Source organism: Oryctolagus cuniculus, chromosome 3 (assembly GCF_964237555.1).
Source record: "Oryctolagus cuniculus chromosome 3, mOryCun1.1, whole genome shotgun sequence".
Taxonomy (NCBI): domain Eukaryota; kingdom Metazoa; phylum Chordata; class Mammalia; order Lagomorpha; family Leporidae; genus Oryctolagus; species Oryctolagus cuniculus.
The window spans coordinates 141,834,048-141,854,731 of NC_091434.1; the positions used below are offsets into that span (position 1 = coordinate 141,834,048).

Genomic DNA, 20,684 nt, shown 5'->3' on the forward strand with positions numbered 1-20,684 from the left:
AAGGCAGAGGCAGATACTTCCTGTGATGCAGGTTGCCTCGAGGCAAATCAAGACTCCAGAGATTCTGACCCCATGGCAAAATGTGAAATTGGTGCTCATAGTTATGAACATACACAGTTAGTGTGTTTATCCGTGGTAGTTACGGACTACAAAGTCCACGAAGTATCATATACTGAATATGGGAAAATATAAGGCTGGGTTCCTGCGAGCCTCTGGCCACGACACTTGGGTCAACAGAGGCACAGTCCTGTTGTATGTGTGTTTCTGTTTAAAGACACCTTACTCGATCATCTATTGTTGACTGATTAGCACTGAACTCCTACTACAACATGTAACTCATGCCTGGATAACTTGCCTCACAACACACATATGCTCTCCATTCAGGCCTATCCCAACCTTCTTCCAACATAGGACGCTGGACAGCACCCCAGCACTTCGCTGAGTGGCCACTTGAAACTGCGAGATACCAACACAAAGCACAAAACTTAAAACCATGGCATTATACTGTGAAAATAACACTGTTGCACGGGTGGAGGGAACCCTTGGTCTTTTTTTTTTTTTTTTTTTTTTTTTGACAAGCAGAGTGGACAGTGAGAGAGAGAGACAGAGAGAAAGGTCTTCCTTTGCTGTTGGTTCACCCTCCAATGGCCGCCGTGGCTGGCGCGCTGCGGCCGGTGCACTGCGCTGATCCGAAGGCAGGAGCCAGGTGCTTCTTCTGGTCTCCCATGGGGTGCAGGGCCCAAGGACTTGGGCCATCCTCCACTGCACTCCTGGGCCATAGCAGAGAGCTGGCCTGGAAGAGGGGCAACCGGGACAGAATCCAATGCCCCAACTGGGACTAGAACCTGGTGTGCCGGCGCCGCTAGGCAGAGGATTAGCCTGTTGAGCCGCAGCGCTGGCCAACCCTTGGTCTTACAAGAGCCTGGTGGATATTTATAACATCATTCAAGGGCCCTATAAAATTTAAGATTAGCCTGTTACAGATTGATTGAGTTTCCAGTCTCACCTGTGGTTGCCTCGACAGGACCAAATTATTTCATGGGCTTTCTGTTCCCCCGTGGACTGGACACTCCCAGCCCCATACAGGATCACAGCTCAACAAGAGGGTAGAGCACTGCCTTGTACCACCTCAGGTGTGCAGGTGCGCATCTATAGAACTATTTTTCACCACTCAGCATAGATTTGAAAATGACTGGGACAGTGGCATGATTGTGAACTTGGGGTTAGGAAGTAATTTTAGTGAGAATTCGCAAATATGGAATCTGCCACAATGAGAACTGTCTAATCCACTTGCATTGTATACACAGTGCTATGTCTGAATTTGTGGAGTTGTTAAATTCAGGGATTAAGTCATTTAATCACAGATATCTCATATCTAGCAAACATGATTATATTAAGTGAATGATGTTAAGTATGTTAATTTTTTCATTATTTGAGAGTTAGAGAGCCCTTACTCTTCAGATGGCCACAATGGCCAAGGCTGGGCCAAGCTGGAGCTGGACACCAGGAACACAATCCAGGTCTCCCATGTAGGTGGCAGGAACCAAATCACTTGAGCCATCACCACTGCCTCCCAGAGTCTGCTTTAGCATATCAAACCTTGGCACTTTGATGTGGGACAGAGTGGGTCTTAACCCGCACCTTAACTGCTAGGCTAAATGCCTACCCCAAAAGTGCTTTAATAGTCAAACTATTATCATGTAAAAACATCACCTAGGTCTGAATTATGAATTTTTATGTTTAGGAAGGATTATTGAGAATTTCTATCCAAACCCATCTGTAAGACTGCTTTGAGGGGCCCGGTGCCATGGCTCACTTGGTTAATCCTCTGCCTGCGGTGCCGGCATCCTATATGGGCACTGGGTTCTAGTCCCGGTTGCTCTTCTTCCAGGCCAGCTCTCTGCTGTGGCCTGGGAGGGCAGTGGAGGATGGCCCAAGTGCTTGGGCCCTGCACCCGCATGGGAGAGCAGGAGGAAACACGTGGCACCTGGCTTCTGGCCGTAGCAGCCATTTGGGGGGTGAACCAACAGAAGGAAGACCTTTCTCTTTCTAACTCTGTCAAATAAAAATCTTTAAAAAAAAAAAAAAAAAGACTGCTTTGAGAGTTCAGCATGATCATGTGTGTGAAATCCCTGGTCAACACCATTTCCCCTAGGTTTCAGGCCTCTTGACTAAATGAGATTAAACGATGACTGCCAGACTGACTTACCTGTACCCAAACACAGCTATCCACTGCTTTTAGAACCTTCACGTTGTTAACCGGGTGGATTTCGACTAACAAAGTCAAGCACTTGGATCCTGCAGAGTAAAGGAGGCATTAAGTAATGAAGAGAATACATTATCTTTTCCAAAACAGGTAGGAAGAGGAATTCCTGGCAAATCCCAATTTTGACTGTAACAGAACAGAACAATTCTATTTTCACTTTCGTAAAGTACAGCGAGGTGGCTTACACCGTTACTCTCTCCTCAGTTCCACTCATCAGGGATATGTGAGGAATCCAGGACCTTGAGGGCCATCAGTCTAGCAAAGCAGCCATCTTCCCCATCCTCAGGAGCCCTCAAGAAGCTGCATTTTATTATGAAAACCACAGGACCCTCAAGAAATGCAAATGCCAAGAGGGAACTCTTTGAACAGCCTAGGATATGACAGCAGACACCAGGACAAACAAATTTCAGGTTAAAAGAACTCTTTATAAGAATGCATTGGACTGAAAACACAAGTGGCTTCTAAAATTGAAAATGACATCACAATGCGCTCTCACAGCAGCAATGTATGACAAGCAGGATTCTAACACGTATCATCTCCCCCCAAGTTCACAAGATACTAACATTTGTAAAACAGGGTGTGTCTGAACTTTGAAGAAGTGTGTTAGCTATTGCAGTAATTATTGCAAAAAGAAAAGCAACTTCATTTTTAAAATGATTTTTTTTAAGAATTGTGTATTCATTTTTTAGAGAGAGAGACCTCCATCTGCTGGTTCACTCCCCAACGGCCAGGTCTGGGCCAACTCCAAGACAGGATCCAGGTACTCAATACAAGTCTCCTATGTGAGTGGCAGGAACCCAACTACTTGACCCATCACCACTGCCACTCAGGGTCTATATTAGTAGGAAGCTGGAGTTAGGAGCCAGAAGTAGGCACCAAACCCAGGTACTCTGACATGAGAGGCAGATGTCCCAACAGCTAGGCCAAATGCCCACCCCAATTTTCTTCAAGTTTCCTTTGATACTTCTTCAAATGCAAAATAGATCCAGGAAACATCGCAGGGCAGAAGTCAATGTGTACAGAGTGAGAAACAAGTTCCTACCCATAACTCGGCCACTGATAACAGCTTCACGGGCTCTCATGGCTTCAAAGTCCACACAACGTAGTTCAGTGTCACTGCAACTCAGCAGCACAAGGGCACAATTGTGCAGGCAAACAGAAAGCCACTTCCTCTGCATGAACACACAGTGGCCGCCAGGGCCTCTCAGTCAGACAGGGATGGTGGACAGCAGCACTGACAATGAGCCACCAGTTTCCTCAGTGTCACATCTGAGCGGATGCTACAGAAGAGAGCCATGAGGAAGGCTGTGGACATGAGCTAGAACGGGATTACGACAGACACCCAGACTTCAGCCAGAGGTTCCCCTGCTCCAATATTAAAGCCTAAAAATTAAAAAAAAAAAAAAAATCAGCTGCCTTATGTCTGAGTTCTTACTAAGATTCTAATATCAGGGATTCTCTTGCTGTCTTTATCTTGACATGCAAATTGGGGGTAGCGCAGCAACCTGGAATTAAATGTTGAAAACTGGCCATGATTCAAGAAAGTAACCTGACAACATTCCTTTATTTTGAAAAAAAAAATTTTTTAAGGTAAAGGATATAAAATGGTGGCAGGAGTAGTAGTATAGCAGACTAAAACACCACTTGGGGATGCCCACACACGTGGGGGTGCCTGATTCATGTCCCAACTTCCCCATGCCTCGGATCCAGCTTCCTGTTAAAGTGCCTGGAGAGCAGCAGACAATGGCCCACATACCTGGGATCCTGCCACCAATGTGGGAGACTCAGAATGAGTTCTTGGCCCCTGGCTTTAGCCTAGCCTTGCCCCAGCTGTTTTGGGCATTTGGGGAATGAACCAGCATATGAAAAATCTGTCTCTCCTTCACTGTCACTACTCTTTCAAAGAAATAAGTCTTTTTAAATATATAAAGGGCTGGCTCTGTGGCGTGATAGGTTAAGCCTCTGCCTGTGGCACCAGCCCATATGTATACTGGTTCATATCCCAGCTGCTCCTCTTCTGATCCAGCTCTCTGCTAAGGCCTGGGAAAGCAACAGTAGATGGCCCAAGTCCTTGGGCCCCTGCACCCACATGGGAAACGGGAAGAAGCCCCTGGCTTCAAACTGGCCCAGCTCTGGCCATTGCGGCCACTTGGTGAGTGAACTGGAAGATGGAAAACATTTCTCTGTTTCTCCCTCTCTAACTCTACCTCTCAAATAAACAAAAACCTTTTCTAAAAAATGTAAAACAATTTCTAGGAGGTAGACTAACAATGTCAAGGACCAATGTTTCTACAAACATGCCTTTAAAAGATGACTTGAAAAGGCAAGTAAGTCAATGAGTGACAAACCTGCAACGACAGAACAAATGAGAACCAAGTAAATAAATAAGACTTTTTTTTTAAGAAAGTAAAATTGGAGAAGCTTTAAGGACAGAAACAATCTTCCTGCACTCATTTTTCCTTTCTTTAGAGCATCTCAGACTTTCAACTACCGTAACTAGCACAAGGATAAGAGTAAGCTTTGCGAACAGGAATTCCTCTCACTAACAGAATCAAGTGCTTTCACAGTGTAACAGGACACACTCTGGAATAGGACTCCAGAGACATGCTTCGAGTTTTAGTTCAACCACTACCCCAACAGATGCCTTTCAGAATATCACCAAACTTTCCTAAGCCTCAATCTCCCATTATTAAATAAAATACCATAGAACAAGATGACGTCTACAATCATTTCGGACGTAAAATCTCAAGGTTCCACCATGAACTTGAATTTAGAATTGAGGGAAGTTAGGTGTGGGCGGAGCCTGAGGAGGCTGTCACTGAAGGGGAAGACGAGGCAGGCAGGGGATGGAGGACAGTGGGAGCAGGCGCTGAGGGACCGAAGCACAGGGCCAGGTATGACTGGGGAGAGGAGACCGAGGAGCCTGGTCTGACGTAGGTGAGCATACAGGCTGTGACACGGTGACAAGTTCACAAGAGTCTCGTAGGGAGTGGTTCTGCAGGAGCTCTGGTTAGTAGAGCCCTTGACCTGAACCTCGGCTTTCCGGAGCACCCGGGTGCACGCTTCTGCCTATAGGGGCACCCAGAGGTTCTAAAGAGTGTCAGCAGCAAAGGGACCCTGACGCACAAGGTCGCCCCAACCGCTGCCCAGTAGGAATCTTCCATGTAGAGCAGTGGCCAACTTGGGCCTGGCCGTTTTCTAGATGAAACGTTGACTCACCATGGGCCCAGCCAAGGCGAGAAGCACTGGTGATGAACACTGTATTGTGGTATAAAGTGCATGCACCAAAGAACTCTATTTTGTCTACATGAAAAATGTCACAGCTTGTCTATTTTGCAGTAGTGGGGGCAGGGGGGGGGGTCTCACTTCAAGCAATCAAATGTTAGCATCTTGAGGCAAGCCACATTTTCTAAACAAATGGCTTCATGAAGACAAAACGCCTTTCCAAAATATCTGTTCAAAGGATAAAGCCTGGATCCTGTGGTACTTTCTGCAAACATCGGTGCTGAAATCTTCATGGGACTCTGACCATGAGCAAACCGTCCAAACACTGACCACTCCCAGTTGCGTATCTGAAGCTCCAGTCTCTCACCTGAACTTGGGACTCACATCCAATTTCCTACCTCACAGCGAACTTAGCACGGGACAAAACCCAAGTCTTCTTTCCTATAGCCTCCAACAGTGCACGCACTCACACACCTGTTCTGGCCAAAAACCCTCAGAGCGAGTCATCCTTGTCTCTTTTTCCCATATCCTGTCAAATCCACAGGCAATTTTGCCAAGTCTGTTTTCTAAACACATCCCAGCCTTGCTCCAACCCTGCAGTGCAAGGCACCGGGAGCGGTCCGAGCAGCCTCCCGGCTTTCTTCCTGCCCTCCTGCGGTCCATTTTCCGCACAGCAGCTACCGTGCTCCTTATCCAAAGTCCAGCCACTTCCCTGCTCAAAACCCACACTGCTCCCCACTTTACTGGGCACAAAGGCCTCCGCTTCACAATGGCCTCCTAGGGTCTACATGATCCGCCCGCCACTCACCCCCTTTTCCCACTGACTTCAGTGCCTTCCATTCTGCCCCTTGTTCATTCCACTCCAGCCTCCCTGACCTCCCTGCTGCCCTTGAACTGTGAGTCTCCAAGTCCAGTCCAGCCTCAGGGCTCTTGGTGCCAGGTGTCCGTGTGGCTGGAAATGTGCCTTCCCTTTCTCCTCTATCAGAGCTCTGATCAAACACGCCCTTTGTGAGGTTTCCCGGGATCATCCCCCAAATACACCAATCGCACTCAAATCCTTGCCTCAGAGGCCAGTGCTGTGGCACTGCAGGTGAGGCTACCGCCTGCAGTGCCAGCATCCCGTGTGGGCGCCGGTTCGAGTCCTGGCAGCTCCACTTCCGATCCAGCTCTCTTCTATGGCCTGGGAAAGCGATGGAGGATGGCCCGAGTCCTTGGGCCCCTGCACTCGCATGGGAGACCTGGAAGAAGCTCCTGGCTTGGCACTGGCCCAGCTCCAGCCGTTGCGACCATTTGAGGAGTCAACCAATGAATGGAAGACCTTTCTGTCTCTCCCTCTCTCTCTGTAACTCTACCTTTCAAAGAAATAAAACCTGAAACACACACACACCCCTTGGATCTGAAGCTGTTTGAGTGTTTTTTGCACCATGAGGGTCAGGAGGGGGGCACTCATCCTTCAGCTCCTTGCCCTGCCCCCATTGTTTGCAGGTTACCCTGTTGAGCACCACTGTAGGTAATAAACATTTTCACAAAAGCCCTGGACAAAAAAGCAAGAAGCAGGTGGAGCAGCAAAGGTGAGGCCGTGTCAATTATACCTGAGTGGAGCTGGGTCTCCCCACAGCAGCTGACACGAAAGGTGTGCTAAGGTGCAAAGCACCAAGGTATCTAATACAATAACTATGTATGTTTTCAAAGATGCGAACAGATCATCTCAATACAGATGTCAACTGCCAAGACTGAGCAAGCACGTGTGAACATAACTTATTATCAAATACAAGTGACAGTGCAGTCAGTCTCACAGTGCATTTTCTAACATACATCATCAGGAATTACTACTTTTCTATGTGACAACCAGGCATGGGCAGTAAACATCATGAGAGATGACAGTTACTACTGGATTCCCCAGCACAATGAAGAGTTTCTAAAAGGAACCAGACAGGCAAGAACTAGGAAGCACAAAGAAGAGATCCAAGGTCCCGTGCAGACAGCTGGCCTGGCCATCTCAAAGAATACGAGGTGCTAGGCCTTTCTCTTCTTGGGTAAACAGGTTCATTGGTTCAGCCCAGGAGATAGGGCCATCTCCCGGTTTGACTGTATCCTTGTTTTAGGAGACAGGACACCAATGTCCTAGGTCCTATTTCACTGCAGCTAGTCCAGTTCTCTCCTCTGAAGCCAGCATTGCACCTGCTTCTAAGAGCAGCAGAGCGTGCTAAGAGGGAAGGGGCCATCGTGGTTCTCTGGATCTCAAGGCGGAGGAAGGCAAGGATGAGTAACATAAAGGAGGAGACGGCAGGAAAGCCTCTTACCCTACCCCAACACCTCCCATAAACTTTAGCAAAGGCCCCCCCAAAAAAGGCCTCACCGAGACTCGGCACTGGGTCCCTTGGCCCTCTAAGCAGGTTCTATAAGGAAACGGGCATCACAAGACACTCGAGTCAGCCTCACAAGCCTCACGTGCAGAATGTGTACAAAGGGTTTTTCCATCACATGCAACCCCAGGAGAACATATCTGAGTGGAAACTGTGTAAACAAAAGGAGGAATTTAAGTGCCGAACAAACAGAGCAGGTGGAAAGCACCAGGAACAGAATAGCAAGAGGCTGATAGGAGAGCCACGAGACCAGAGGTTGCGAATGTCGTCTCAGGCTGGCCCTAGCCCACAGGCGATTAACATTGCCTATGCAGGATTTTTTAAAATGCTTGTGCTAACACTTACAAATTATTATTATTATTATTACAAGAAAGTCCAGACTTCTCTTGATAAACCGAGAAGCTGGCCCCACTGAGCTGTCTGGCCTATTTGACAACAAAAAGTTAGAGCTGCGCTGTGGCTGTCCCATTGAAGTCCTCCATGGGGCACCCTCACCCCACAACTAGCCCCTTGAATTCTTTCTTTCGTTAAAGATAAGTATGTCTTGGTTTGCATGTTCAAAGAAGAAAGAACAAAAACCCTTTGTGGGTCACTCAGTGTTTCTTACACTTCACTTCTTTCCCTGTGTATGCATCTGTCCACTGTATGCATTTGTGATTGGAATCTGGGACCAGTGTTGGAGTTCAATGAGGGTGACGGCCACACCTCTCTCGCGTCCCACTGCATGCCTAACACATGCACAGCACCTGACCCGGAGCGAGCGCGTACTACTGCTGCGTGCTGGACAAGTGGATGGGACTGAACACTAACCTATTGAAAAGGGGGAAAGGCAGGAGAGTGTCGCCTAACCACAACTGAAACCACGCCTTGGCAAGTCAGTGGAATTGCTTTTTATTTAGTATTGGTGGACTATGCACAATTTATTAGATATTAATCAATATTTAAGCAGCTATAAGAAAAAATGGTGTCCTTGACTCTCCCAAACTTATAGCCAGCTCCTGGCCATAGTGTCCTGAAAAAAAAAAAAAATTCTCAGCACTTGCTTAGTCTTCCAGTACTAATTATAACCCAAATACTTCTGCTTTTCTTTGTTGTTATTTTCTGTACTTCCTCGATTACTTGGGAAATTTTTGAAAGACTTGTTCATGCTTGCCTTGACCTTTGTTTTTTCATTCTGAAATATGCCAAGGTTATTTCTAAAGCTGCTTGAAATTCAAGTGAGTAGTGCAATACATTTTCATCAAGCAATAGGCGCTAAAGTGTCTAACTTCATTACCTGGTTGAAGCTCATTCCTTCTTCCTTCTTTAGTAGACTGAACAAAACTTGCAGCTAACAGAAGAAAACAAAAATCCATGAGCAGTTATTCCATGTGATGTGTCAAAGGTTATCATTTATCCCCAAAATAAACCAGGGCTCAAAGAATCTGTCAGGGGAAGGTTAAGGTGGAATAGAAAAGATTCTTTTTTTGTAGGGTTACCCTACTGATTCTTTAATTCAAATCTAATTTCCCAACAACATTTCCTTCCCAGATAATCATTGTTATGGAAAAACCGAATATTGCAAAAATCCAGTACTTTGAAACTCTCAAAAGATGCAGTTCAGTTCCTGACATGTAGCAACAAAAGAGGTCAACTTACCAAGCAAAGTCCTCTCACTGTTGACAGAGCCACTGATAACTTGCAAGTCTTTCTCAAAAGTATACAGATGCTAGAAAGACAAAAGTATTAATTTGGGGTTTCAAATTAAATATCAGTTATAGGAATATAAATTTCCATTAAGCCCCATACCAAGTATGATTGTGGCAAAGCATTTACAAAACAATCAATAAACTGTACGTTTTTTCATGCTAAGATGTTTCAGGTTTCTAAATAGGCAAAGAGAGAGAGAGAGAGAGAGAGATGCAGACAGAGACAGAGACAGAGATCTTCCATCCACAATGGTTCACTCCCCAAATGGCTCCAACAGCAGAACTCGACCAGGCCAAAGCTCCATCTGGGTCTCCCACATGAGTGGTCCAAGCACTTGAGCCATCATCTGATACCTTCCCAGGTAGATTAATAGGGGGTTGGATCAGAAGCAGAGCAGCCAAGACTCAAAGTGGCACTTGATATGGGATGCTGGCATCCAAAGCAGGGCCTTAACCTGCTGCCTCACAACACTGGCCCCCAGATAACTGTTTAATGAAAAGTCGGCTATTGGATACCATGTTTGACCCTGAGACTTAGCCATGAGACAACAAAACCTAGTATTGAAGAGCGCAGACCTTGGAGCTGGAGGAGACCCAAACTGAAATCCTAAGTCTGCCACTCAGTGGCTGTGTGATTTGAGACAAATTACTTAGCCTTTCCATCCCCAGTGAGTAAAATCTATTTCAAGAAGTTGTTAGGAAGATCAAGTGAGATAATCCACATGAAGCACTTAGTACAATGTCTACCACAAAAAAATAAGCACGTACATGTTTGCTATCATCATCATTAAGGCAAGTGAAGTTTTCATCAAAACACACAACTGATGAAGATGTCACTCGTTTTGTCTTAGACACTGTCACGAGAGAATCTTCTGTGGGGCTAGAGGATGGGCAGAGGATTCTATTATGATTATTTAATCTTTTTCTTTTCTGTTTGCTGCTTGTGATGTCCCAGAGTTGCAAGACTCCATTGCCTTGAGTATTAAAACATATGGTCACACAGGAGAATGTGCAGCTCGGAGCGAGGATCTGCAGACAACCAGTGCAACGTCAGACAAAAGCTCGGACGGGACACTCAAAATATAGGAAAGACAACCAGTCTGAAACCCAGCAGAGAATCAGCGAAGGGAAATAGTTAACAGCCTAAGTATCAAGAAGGCAGTTAGTACACAGACTATAAAGGCCCTGAGAACACACTAGAATTCTGCAGTCCGAAGTTGGCAGAAAACATTGGGAAAGTCAGGAAACAATTGAGAAAGTGAACTTTGAGTTAAAAAGATAATGATTCATGTGAGAAATCCTGGTTTCCTTAGAATCCCTCACTGAGAGCAAGAGTCAAATGGTAAATGAGAAGAATCACAATTGTATATGCTTGATTTTCAATGCTTTATCCTTTCAATTATAAAACCACACATGAGCATAGTCTCAGGGATTAAAAGATGCAAACACTGTCCAAGTCTATTATATTCAGCCAATCCAAACTCCCCTTGTTTTTTGTTTGTTTGTTTGTTTTTGACAGGCAGAGTGGACAGTGAAAGAGAGAGACAGAGAGAAAGGTCTTCCTTTTGCCGTTGGTTCACCCTCCAATGGCTGCCGTGGCCAGCGCGCTGCAGCCGGCACACCGCGCTGATCCAAAGGCAGGAGCCAGGTGCTTCTCCTGGTCTCCCATGGGGTGCAGGACCCAAGCACTTGGGCCATCCTCCACTGCACTCCTGGGCCACAGCAGAGAGCTGGACTGGAAGAGGAGCAACCAGGCCAACTCCCTTTGAAAACGAATATTGTTGATCATTTTTCTCTAGAGCCTTCTAGATCTTTCATGAGTTTTCAGTATTTATTTATGCATTTACACTGCATAGTTTTCTTGTAAGTTTTTAAAAGACATCTATTTATATGTCTATTTATCTACCTATTTATTTATTTGAAAGATGGTCAGATAGAGAGGAATCAATTTTCCATCTGCTGGTTCATTCCCCAAATCGCAACAAATGACCAGGGCTGGGTCAAGCCAAAGCCAGGAGGCACCAACTCCATCTGGGTCTCCCAGGTGGGTGGCAGGGGCTCAAGCACTTGAACCATCTACTTTCACCTTTTCAGGCACATTAGCAGGGAGCTGGATCAAAAGTGGAGCAGCCAGGACTCCAACCAGCATCTGAATATGGAACGCCAGCATCACAGGCTTTGGCTTAACACATCGTACCGTAACTCTAGTCTAGTAAGCTTTTTAAGACCTAAATGGAATGTTATTTGGACAGTTTCCTTTTCTCTTATAACAGTGTTTTGGAGAACCTCCTGTGCCAGCATACATTTACAGCCTTCTGAATCCTCTAACAGTTGCACTGATTTCCAAAGAACTTCCTAAGAAGCATTTCATTGCTCCCCTATCTTTGGACATGGCAATGATCCAGGGAAATTCCTTTTACATACATATTTACAAACCTGTGCAAGTATTTCTGTAGAATCAAACCCTCAAAGCTGGGGTGAGCATTGTGGTACCGCAAGTTAAGCTGCAGCTTGGGATGCCTGCATCCCATACTGGAATACCAGTTTGAGTCTTGGCTCCTCCAAGCTCCAAGACAACTTCCTGCTAATGCACCCTGGGAGGCAGCAGATGATGGCTCAAATACATGGGTCACTACCACCCACACGGGAGACCCAGAAGGAGTTGCAGTCTCCTGAATTTGGTCTGGCCCAGCCCTGGCTGTTATAGACATTTGGGGAGTGAACCAGCAAATTGAAGAGATCTATATCTTCCTCTCTTTTCTCTCTGTGTGTGTGTGTGTGTGTGTGTGTGTGTATGAGAAATAAAAATTTTTTAAATCAGCCCAAACAGCTTATGCAAAAAGGCAGCTTCACAGTGGTTCATAGAATTCAGTAGCGTAGAGTACAAGGCTTCAGCAGACCTCCAAATGCCTATTCTTCCAGCATTATGGGATCAACACATTTTGGGCCTCCACATATTGAAGATCCAGGTTCTAGCCCCCAAAGCCACAGTAGTTCCAACCTCACATTTGCATATCACCGAATCCATTGGGAGACAGGAGAATCTATGCCCCAAATTCCTAGGAAGTCCAGTATTCACTTGTATTCAACTAGTTGAAGTCATAACCACTCTTGTATGCACAAACAGGAGAGGCCCACATGAAAGGGAATGGAGAGAAGAGGTGAGAGAGGGTGAGGAAGGACAGGTATTGAAATTTATTATGCATATGTGATTTCCTCCAACTGGGCTACTGCAAGGAGAAATCACTCAGTCAAAACTTGAGAGAGTGTCAATGTGAAAAAGACAAATGTCACCCCCTCCCTTATACTAAGTATAACTGAAAATGCCTTGGTGTGTATAACACAAATCTAAGATGACTAAGGCAGGCAGACTCTCCAGTGGTGCGTTCCCTGGGTTTTCCTTGTGCATCATATATCCTAGACTCAAAGCATAAGAAGCAAATACAACAGAAATGCAGACAGGAGCAGAGAGAAGCACACACACATACACACCCTAGCCAAAGAAACAGGAAAGGGGAAACCTAGCAAGACAGATAACTTTTAAACTAAATAAACCTTTTAAAGGAAAGATTTTTTATTTATTTGAAAGGCAGAGTTACAGAGAGGGAGAGGTTTACCATCTGCTGGTTCACTCCCCAAGTGGCCACAATGGGCTAGGACTGGGCCAGGCCAAAGTCAAGAGCTTCATCTGGGTCTCCCATGCGGATGCAGGGGCCCAGGCACTTGGGCCATCCTCCATGGCTTTCCCAAGTACATTAGCAGGGAGCTGGACCAGAAGTGGAGCAGTCAGGAATGGAACCAGCACTTATATGGGATCCCTGCACTTCAGGCAGCAGCTTAACCCACTATGCCATAGCACTGGCCCCTCTTTTTAAGACTTATTTCTTGGGGCTGGCGCTGTGACACAGTGGGTTAAAGCCCTGGCCTGAAGCGCCAGCATCCCATATAGGCACCAGTTCTAGTCCAGGCTGTTCCACTTCCAATCCAGCTCTCTGCTATGGCCTGGGAAAACAGTAGAAGATGGCCCAAGTCCTTGGGCCCCTGCACCCAAGTGGGAGACCCGGAAGAAGCTCCTGGCTCCTGGCTTCTTATCGGCACAGCTCCAGCCACTGCCGCCAATTGGGGAGTGAACCAGCGGATGGAAGACCTCTCTGTCTCTACCTCTCTAATTCTTTCAAATAAATAAATCAAATCTTTATTTTAAAAAAAAGACATTTCTTTATTTGAAAGAGAGAGAGAAAGAACCATCATTTACTGTTTTACTCCTCAGATGACCACAATAGCCAGGGCAGGGCCAAGCAGAAGCCAGGAGATTCTTCTGGGTCTCCCACGTGGGTGGCAGGGACCTGAGCACTTGGGCCATCTTCTACTGCTTTCCCAGGCCACAGCAGAGAGCTGGATGGAAACAGAATAGCCAGGACACAAACTGGTACCCATATGTGATGCCAGCTTCACTGGTGGCAGCTTCAGCAGCTACACCACAATGCTGGCCCTAGGGGTTCCATCTCCTAAGATTAACTTAATGTCTTCCTGCCTTTCAAATAAATGAATGTCATTTAAAAAAAAAAAAAAAAAAAACCACCTAAGTGAATCCCAAACAAGAAAAACCCAAACAAATCCATACCGATACATGTCAAGATCAAACTTTAGGAAACTAAGGACAAACAAAAATTTTGAGAATTAGGGGAAAATGAAGGAAAACAATTTAAAAGACAGCAGCTTGGGTCTGGCACTGTGGTGCACCAGGCTAAGTTGTCACCTTTTATGTCATCATCCTATATTACAGTGCCAGTTAAGAGTCCTAGTTGCTCTCCTTCCAATCCATGCTAATGCTCCTGGGAAAGCAGAAAATGGCCAAAGTACCTGGGTTCCCACCCTCAATGTGGGAGACCTGGATGGAGTTCCTAGCTCTTGGCTTCAGCTTGGTCCAAATCTTGCTGCTACAGTTATTTGGAACATAAAACAATGGATGGAAGATCTTCCTCTAAATCTCTATCACAATATTCTTAAATATTAAAATCCAGAAGATTACTCATAAGAAATTATGGAGGTCAGGAGAAAAGTGGCACATTTCTCTAGAGCTGAAACATAGGGACTGTCAATCTTGAATTCTATAATTGGCAAAGTTATCCTTGAAAAAAGAAAACATTAAGACATTCTTAGATAAAGGAAAACTATGAGAATTTATTTCATCAGTATACTTACCCCAAGATAATAGCTTAAAAAAAGTTCTTGAAAGAGAAAGGAAATGATCAAAGGGGAATCTTGCCACCTACATAGGACAGTCAGATGGAGTTCCTGGCTCCTGGCTCGACCCAGCCTAGTCCAGGTCGTATCCATCAATCAATCATTCAATATCTCTATCCTATACTATCTTTGGAATCAATCAATCAACCTTTAAAAAAAACAGTGAGAAAAATGGAAAGTAATTAATGGGTAAACCTAATTTACTTCCCTTCTCATGTTTTCTAATATGCTTGACAATTGAGACAAGAAGTGTACCAGTGTCTATTTCTGTGGATTTCAGAGTTCAAGGAAAAAATTGAAGATAGTTGTAAATGGGAAAGGTAAAGGGATTTAAAGAAGGAACTCTATACACACAAGATGTAACAGTCAGAGAAAATGGGGTGAAGGGTATGTGGGACATCGCTGCACTAGCTTGAAAATTAAAAAAAAAAAAAATTTCAAGCAAAGGATGAGCAGCCACCATCATTCCATCCTGAAGCTCTGTCACCAAGAGACAGCATCTTTTGCTTGGCAGTACCCCTCCAAGGCAAAGCATAGTTGAGAATTTGAAAGCCCAACTAGACTTGGCATACAAATTCATGACCTCAAACTATTAAAGGGCTGATTAAAAAGCATGTGGGTTATAAGGATTCATGAGTATGTGCGGGGGGGGAGGGAGTTGCTTAGCAGCTGTAGTAACTTGAATGTTTCCCCCCAAAGTTCATCTATTGGAAACAGAATGCCCATTGCCACAGTGTTGGGTGGTAGGAGTCTAAGAAAAGCTGACTGGGTCACGAGGGCTCTGCACTCATGAATGCTTTGATGTTGTTTTCACACAAGTGGGCCAGTTATCCTGGGAGGGGGTTTATTATGAAGTGAATTCCACCCCTCTTGCTCTCACTTCCCTTACTCTTCTTCCTTCCAAGTTGGGATGATGCAGCAAGATGTGAGCCCCTCGATTTTGGACTTCCCAGCATTCAGAACTATAAAAACTATAAAACTATAAAAAGTTCTGCTCTTTAGAAATCACCAAGTCCTGGGTATTCAATTACAACATCAGGAAAAGGACTAAGACAGCAACTACAGTTCACAATCAAGTGTTGCCCGTTTTTGTTGTTTTAAAGATTTATTTGGGGCCCACACCATGGCATAGTGGGCTAAGCCTCTGTGTGCGGCACTGGCATCCCATATGGGCAATGACTGGAATCCTGGCTGCTCCTCTTCCAATCCAGTTCTCTGCTAATGGTCTGGGAAGGCAATGAAACATGGCCCAAGTGCTTGGGTCCCTACACACATATGGGAGACTCAGAAGAATCTCCTGCCTCCTGGCTGCAGATCAGCACAGCTCCAGCCATTGCAGCCATTTGGGGAGTGAACCAGTGGATGGAAGACCTTTCTCTATGTATCTCCTTCTCTAACTCTACATCTTAAATACATGAATCTTACAAAAAAAAAAAAAAAAAGATTTGAAAGGCATAGAGAGAGAGAGAGAGAATGAATGAGATCTTCCATCTGCTGATTCACTTTCCAAATGGCTACAATGGTCAAGGCCAAGGCTGGGAGCCAGAAGCCAAGAGATTCTTCCAGGTCTCCCATGAGGGTACAGGGGCCCAAGCACTTGGGCCATCCTCTGCTGCTTTCTCAGGAGCAGTAGTGAGGAGCTAGATAGGAAGTGAAGCAGCCAGGACTCAAACTGGAGCCCATATGGGGCTACACACCAGCCCCAAGTTGCCTGATTTAAAAACTAGTTAATTACCCATTAATTTACCCATTAGCCACTTTGTTTTCTGAACTAACTTCCATATTTGTATATCCAAAGGAGCTTTGTCACTAGAAGAAATTTGAAAACAGCCTCTCTGGATGGAATCGATCAGTATTTATTCACTGAAAAGCATTCACCAAATTCCTACCCCTCACCAGGCAGTAAGCCGAATGCAATAGGGCTGAAGCACATAGGCATGGAAAATGAGCTTACTTTCAAGCACTACAATCTTGGAGGAGAAGCATCTATCTACCAAAGATTTGTTCAGTCCCCTCCACTACAGGATAGAAGACTGATGCTTCCTGCCAACTCACTTTCTTAGAAAAGAAACCACATAAAAAGCAAGCTAAGAACTCCACTGAAAACTTGGGATCGTACTGTCTCTTTCCCTAGACTAAACTCTGAAAGGGTTTGTCTCGGTCACCACTGTGGGCCTCTAGCATCTATTTGTTGGATCGATGAATGAGTGAATGAATTAATCTATGAATACAGATCAAGGGTAGAAGAATGGGAAAGCAGAGAAAAATTTACCAAGCAACATATTGGAAGTCTGAAGAGTAAGTTGACCTGTGAGAAAGCTGAAATTTATTGATCAAGGACATTTTAAATTCAAGGGCTCTGATATTCTAAATTATTTTTACACATTCAGAAAATAACTCCATCCTATTCATCCCAAGAATTCGGCAAACCCTGCCTAATCCATGCTATAGGGGTAATTTGAGAGGAAATTAGGCAAAGGAAGCTGATTTCCATCTAGGGACTGTTTGAGGAATAATGAGAAGGTAAGAGAATGTGGAGCAGAAACCGAATGCAGAGCCAGACACTAGCAGATGACTTGGGAGCACAGATTTTGCAAGAGCCCCTGGGCTTCCTACTCCCCTAGAAAATCTTGGCTAACTGGGGTGAGCAAGTTTCACTTAAATCTCAAAGGACTAAGAGTTCAGCTGATGTTTCTGCCCAGGAATCCTTGTACATTTTTTTTTTTTTAAGATAATGGGGGCCAAGAGAAGGTAGAAGGGGAAAGACAGGCAAAGAAATAAAAATAAAATTTCAGAAAATGAAGTTGGAATTAGAGCTAGGAAAAAATGAAGCAGGAAGGGGAAAACTAAAAGCTGTAGCTAATGACTCATCTATGATTTACGGCGACTTTTACCTCGTTCTGTCCGGTCCGGCAGTCATATAATCCAAAGAAGACATTTCCCTTATAGTCCTAAGAGAAAAAATAAATAGTTACGCAGATGCTCATTAAAGGCCATTGTTTAGGAAGTCAGAGTGTCGCTGGTTTTTAAATAGACCCTGCAATAATTCAACTAGTCCTAGCAATAAGCACTCTAAAGGAAGCTTGCCATGTACTTCAGAAAGGGACTGAACCTGATGCAGCTGGCCATTTGGGCTTCAGTAATAAAACAGACCAACAGTGCACAGACCAGTGAGTTGAGGACACCCTATCCATCAGGGCTGACCAGCGGAAGGAGTGACTCTTTTCATGCCTCCATGTGTATCTTAAAGAGAATATGTATAAAGGGTAATGGCGGCAGCTAGAAAAAGCCCATGATATTCTTGTAAGTGAAACTTTCTGAATCATACAATTCTATAAATGCACTATCCTTGGATAAAACTTAGAAACTTTAACCAAAAGGAAAAAAAAAAAAAACAGTACAGGGATACTATGCTGGCAAAGCAAGCTGGCCACAGGAATTATTCTTTCATATTCCTACCAGTCATTGGAAAACACCAAATTCTCATTAGAGCACTTAACATTGAAAACACACTGTTAAATGACAATGCTTCAAAATTCCTAGCAAATCTAAGTCTGACTAGCCAGAGCATCTGTATTTGGTATTTTTGCAAAGATAAAAATGTAACACGTTAGTTAGGTTTAAAAACCTTTTACTTGTCATTTTTCCTCTAGAAAAGTTAAAATGTTTATTCAAAAATTTTGAGCATTATGTTAGACATGCCCCTTCATTCTGAACTTCAATCATCTACCTATTCAACCACCTCCACAAGAAATAAGGTCATATGTTTAAGGTTATATGCCAACAAATCATTTTCATTACCCCCTCAGAAAGATATAGCATGAAATTCTACATAAATAGATAAAATGATTAGGTTAGAAGGTTTTATGTTCCATAGATTTTACCACAGTAATAAAAAAGAGACTATAGACATACCTTATAGGTATAAATAATATTTCCATTTCTTTCAACGTTTAGTACACGTAAGCTCTCATAATTTTCCAAAACATCTGAAATAAGATAATTATAATTTAATACTTAGGTGTTGAAAAACATCTTGCAAATATAACACTTGTAAAAAAAAGTGCAAATGGTATATCCTGTTGATTCCATCATATAATGTTTAAACCAGGCAAAGATAATAGAAGTCTATTGTCATTCTATGATAACAGAATGATAGTGACCTCTAGGGAAGAGAAGGGGTAGTGACTGGGCAGCCTCCCAAGGGAGACTTCTGAGATGTTGGTGATGTTGTATTCATGTGCCTTATGTATACTGATAGTCACACTCTTGACCATATACTTTTTAAGATTTTATTTATTTGAAAGACAGAGTCTTAGAGAGGCAGAATCAGAGAGAGGTCTGTTTACTGTTATGTGTATGTTATACTTTGATAAATTTCAAGTACCTTTTAATTTTTGCTTTGTGTGTTTTGAGGCAAAATTATTAGAAGCCTACAAGTTCAGCACTGTTGTAAGTTCCCCATAGATGAACCCCTGTTAGCCACTCAGCTGAGCCACCAGGTGTCTTAAAACAATAAAAGGTGGTTCCAAGATGGTGGAGCAGGGAGGAAGCTTACTGCCCTAGTCCAGGAGAAAACAGTTTTTAAGAAGTGGAGAGAGTTAGGGAAGAGTTAGGGAGAAAATGGCAGAGGAAACTCTACCGAAATTAGGGGAACACAGCGAACCTACATGGAGGGTGTAGATGCCCACAACTTAAGACTTCAGCAGCCGAGAGCCTACCCAGAAGCCAAGAGCCTACACACCAGTGTTGGACCAGACCACAACAGCCCAAGCCACCGGTGATAAGGCAGCAGGAAGAGCCTAGGGGGAACCTGGCTTGGAGCCCCATGGAGGATAGTGTACCTGCCAAACTAGAGGAGGAAAAAACAAAAACAAAAAAGGATGGACATGTTTCTCTCTCCCCGATCATTTTACAACTGCATCCTGTAGCAAGCCAATAGAGCAGGCGCCATTTTGGATATACATAACAGCTGCACCACCTCGTGTCAGTGCCCAGCAACCAGCCGAGCGGAGACTCCTGACTGCTGGAGAGAACTAACAGGAAGCTAAGAGCTTGTGACTGTGTGAGATTTCTATATAGGGACTGTGGAAAAAAACTGAGGGTGTGTGGGAGGACTCTTGGTGTGGCTGGGACTTTGGGCAGTCACAGTGGGAGACTCCACACACTCAGGGCTTCCTGGTTACCAGGTGAGACATTTCTAGAGAATCTGAATTTATGCTGTGGACTGCACAGATCCTTTGTGTGGTCCTTGGGACAGAGCTGACAAATAGTTTACCCACTGGGACTAGCACTCAGACACTGGTCTCCTTTGAGGAGATGAGCTCAGCTGAGCAGAATAAATTTCCCTTCTGATTAAAAAAGATTTACCAGGCCAAAGCAAGGTGTGTCACCATAGGCACGCCCTTAACCCTGGAGAACTGAACAAGCTCCCTGGCCACACCCACAACAAGCCTCTAGAGATTCACTGAAAGTAGACATTCCACTTATCTTTAAAGTCATAATACAATGATAAAAGCCACCACAGTGAGGAAAAAAAAAAAAAAAGAAATAAACCAGTGAGTATGTCCACAAATGCTGAACAAAGGCAACAATTCAAAAAACAAGAATAAGGAAAACAACATGATGCCCCCAAAAGAATGACACATCAATGATCAATTGTGAAGATGATGAGATAGAGGAAATGCAAGAAATGGAATTCAAAAAGTTAATAAGATTACATAGAAGTAATCAGAAGTAAATGCTCAAACTACTGAAAACCATATAGGACAAAGAATTTCTCCCGTGAAATTCAGATCTTAAAGAGAAATCAAAATAAAATGAAGAATTCAATAGAACAAATACAAAATGCAGTGGAAAAACTTAACAACAGAATCAGTGAAGCAGAGGAAA

At 44.2% G+C, this 20,684-nt stretch overlaps 1 protein-coding gene across 7 annotated transcripts in view; it reads right to left on the minus strand.

The window, feature by feature from the left end:
• The window catches only part of GSAP (gamma-secretase activating protein), a 169,072-nt gene that overhangs the window by 69,990 nt on the left and 78,398 nt on the right, over positions 1 to 20,684 (minus strand). For 5 of the 7 annotated variants that reach the window (XR_007920492.2, XM_051848869.2, XM_051848867.2 and 2 more), the window contains exons 2-6: positions 18,708 to 18,781; positions 17,687 to 17,743; positions 9,496 to 9,565; positions 9,134 to 9,187; positions 2,210 to 2,298 (exon numbers count right to left, since the gene is read on the minus strand). Coding sequence is in view for 6 of the 7 variants with exons in the window: in XM_051848869.2 (XP_051704829.2) it covers positions 2,210 to 2,298; positions 9,134 to 9,187; positions 9,496 to 9,565; positions 17,687 to 17,743; positions 18,708 to 18,781 (344 nt within the window). In the remaining variant the exon portion in view is untranslated. The remainder of the gene's footprint in view (positions 1 to 2,209; positions 2,299 to 9,133; positions 9,188 to 9,495; positions 9,566 to 17,686; positions 17,744 to 18,707; positions 18,782 to 20,684) is intronic. The other 2 variants (XM_070071192.1, XM_051848870.2) reach the window with 1 other exon arrangement.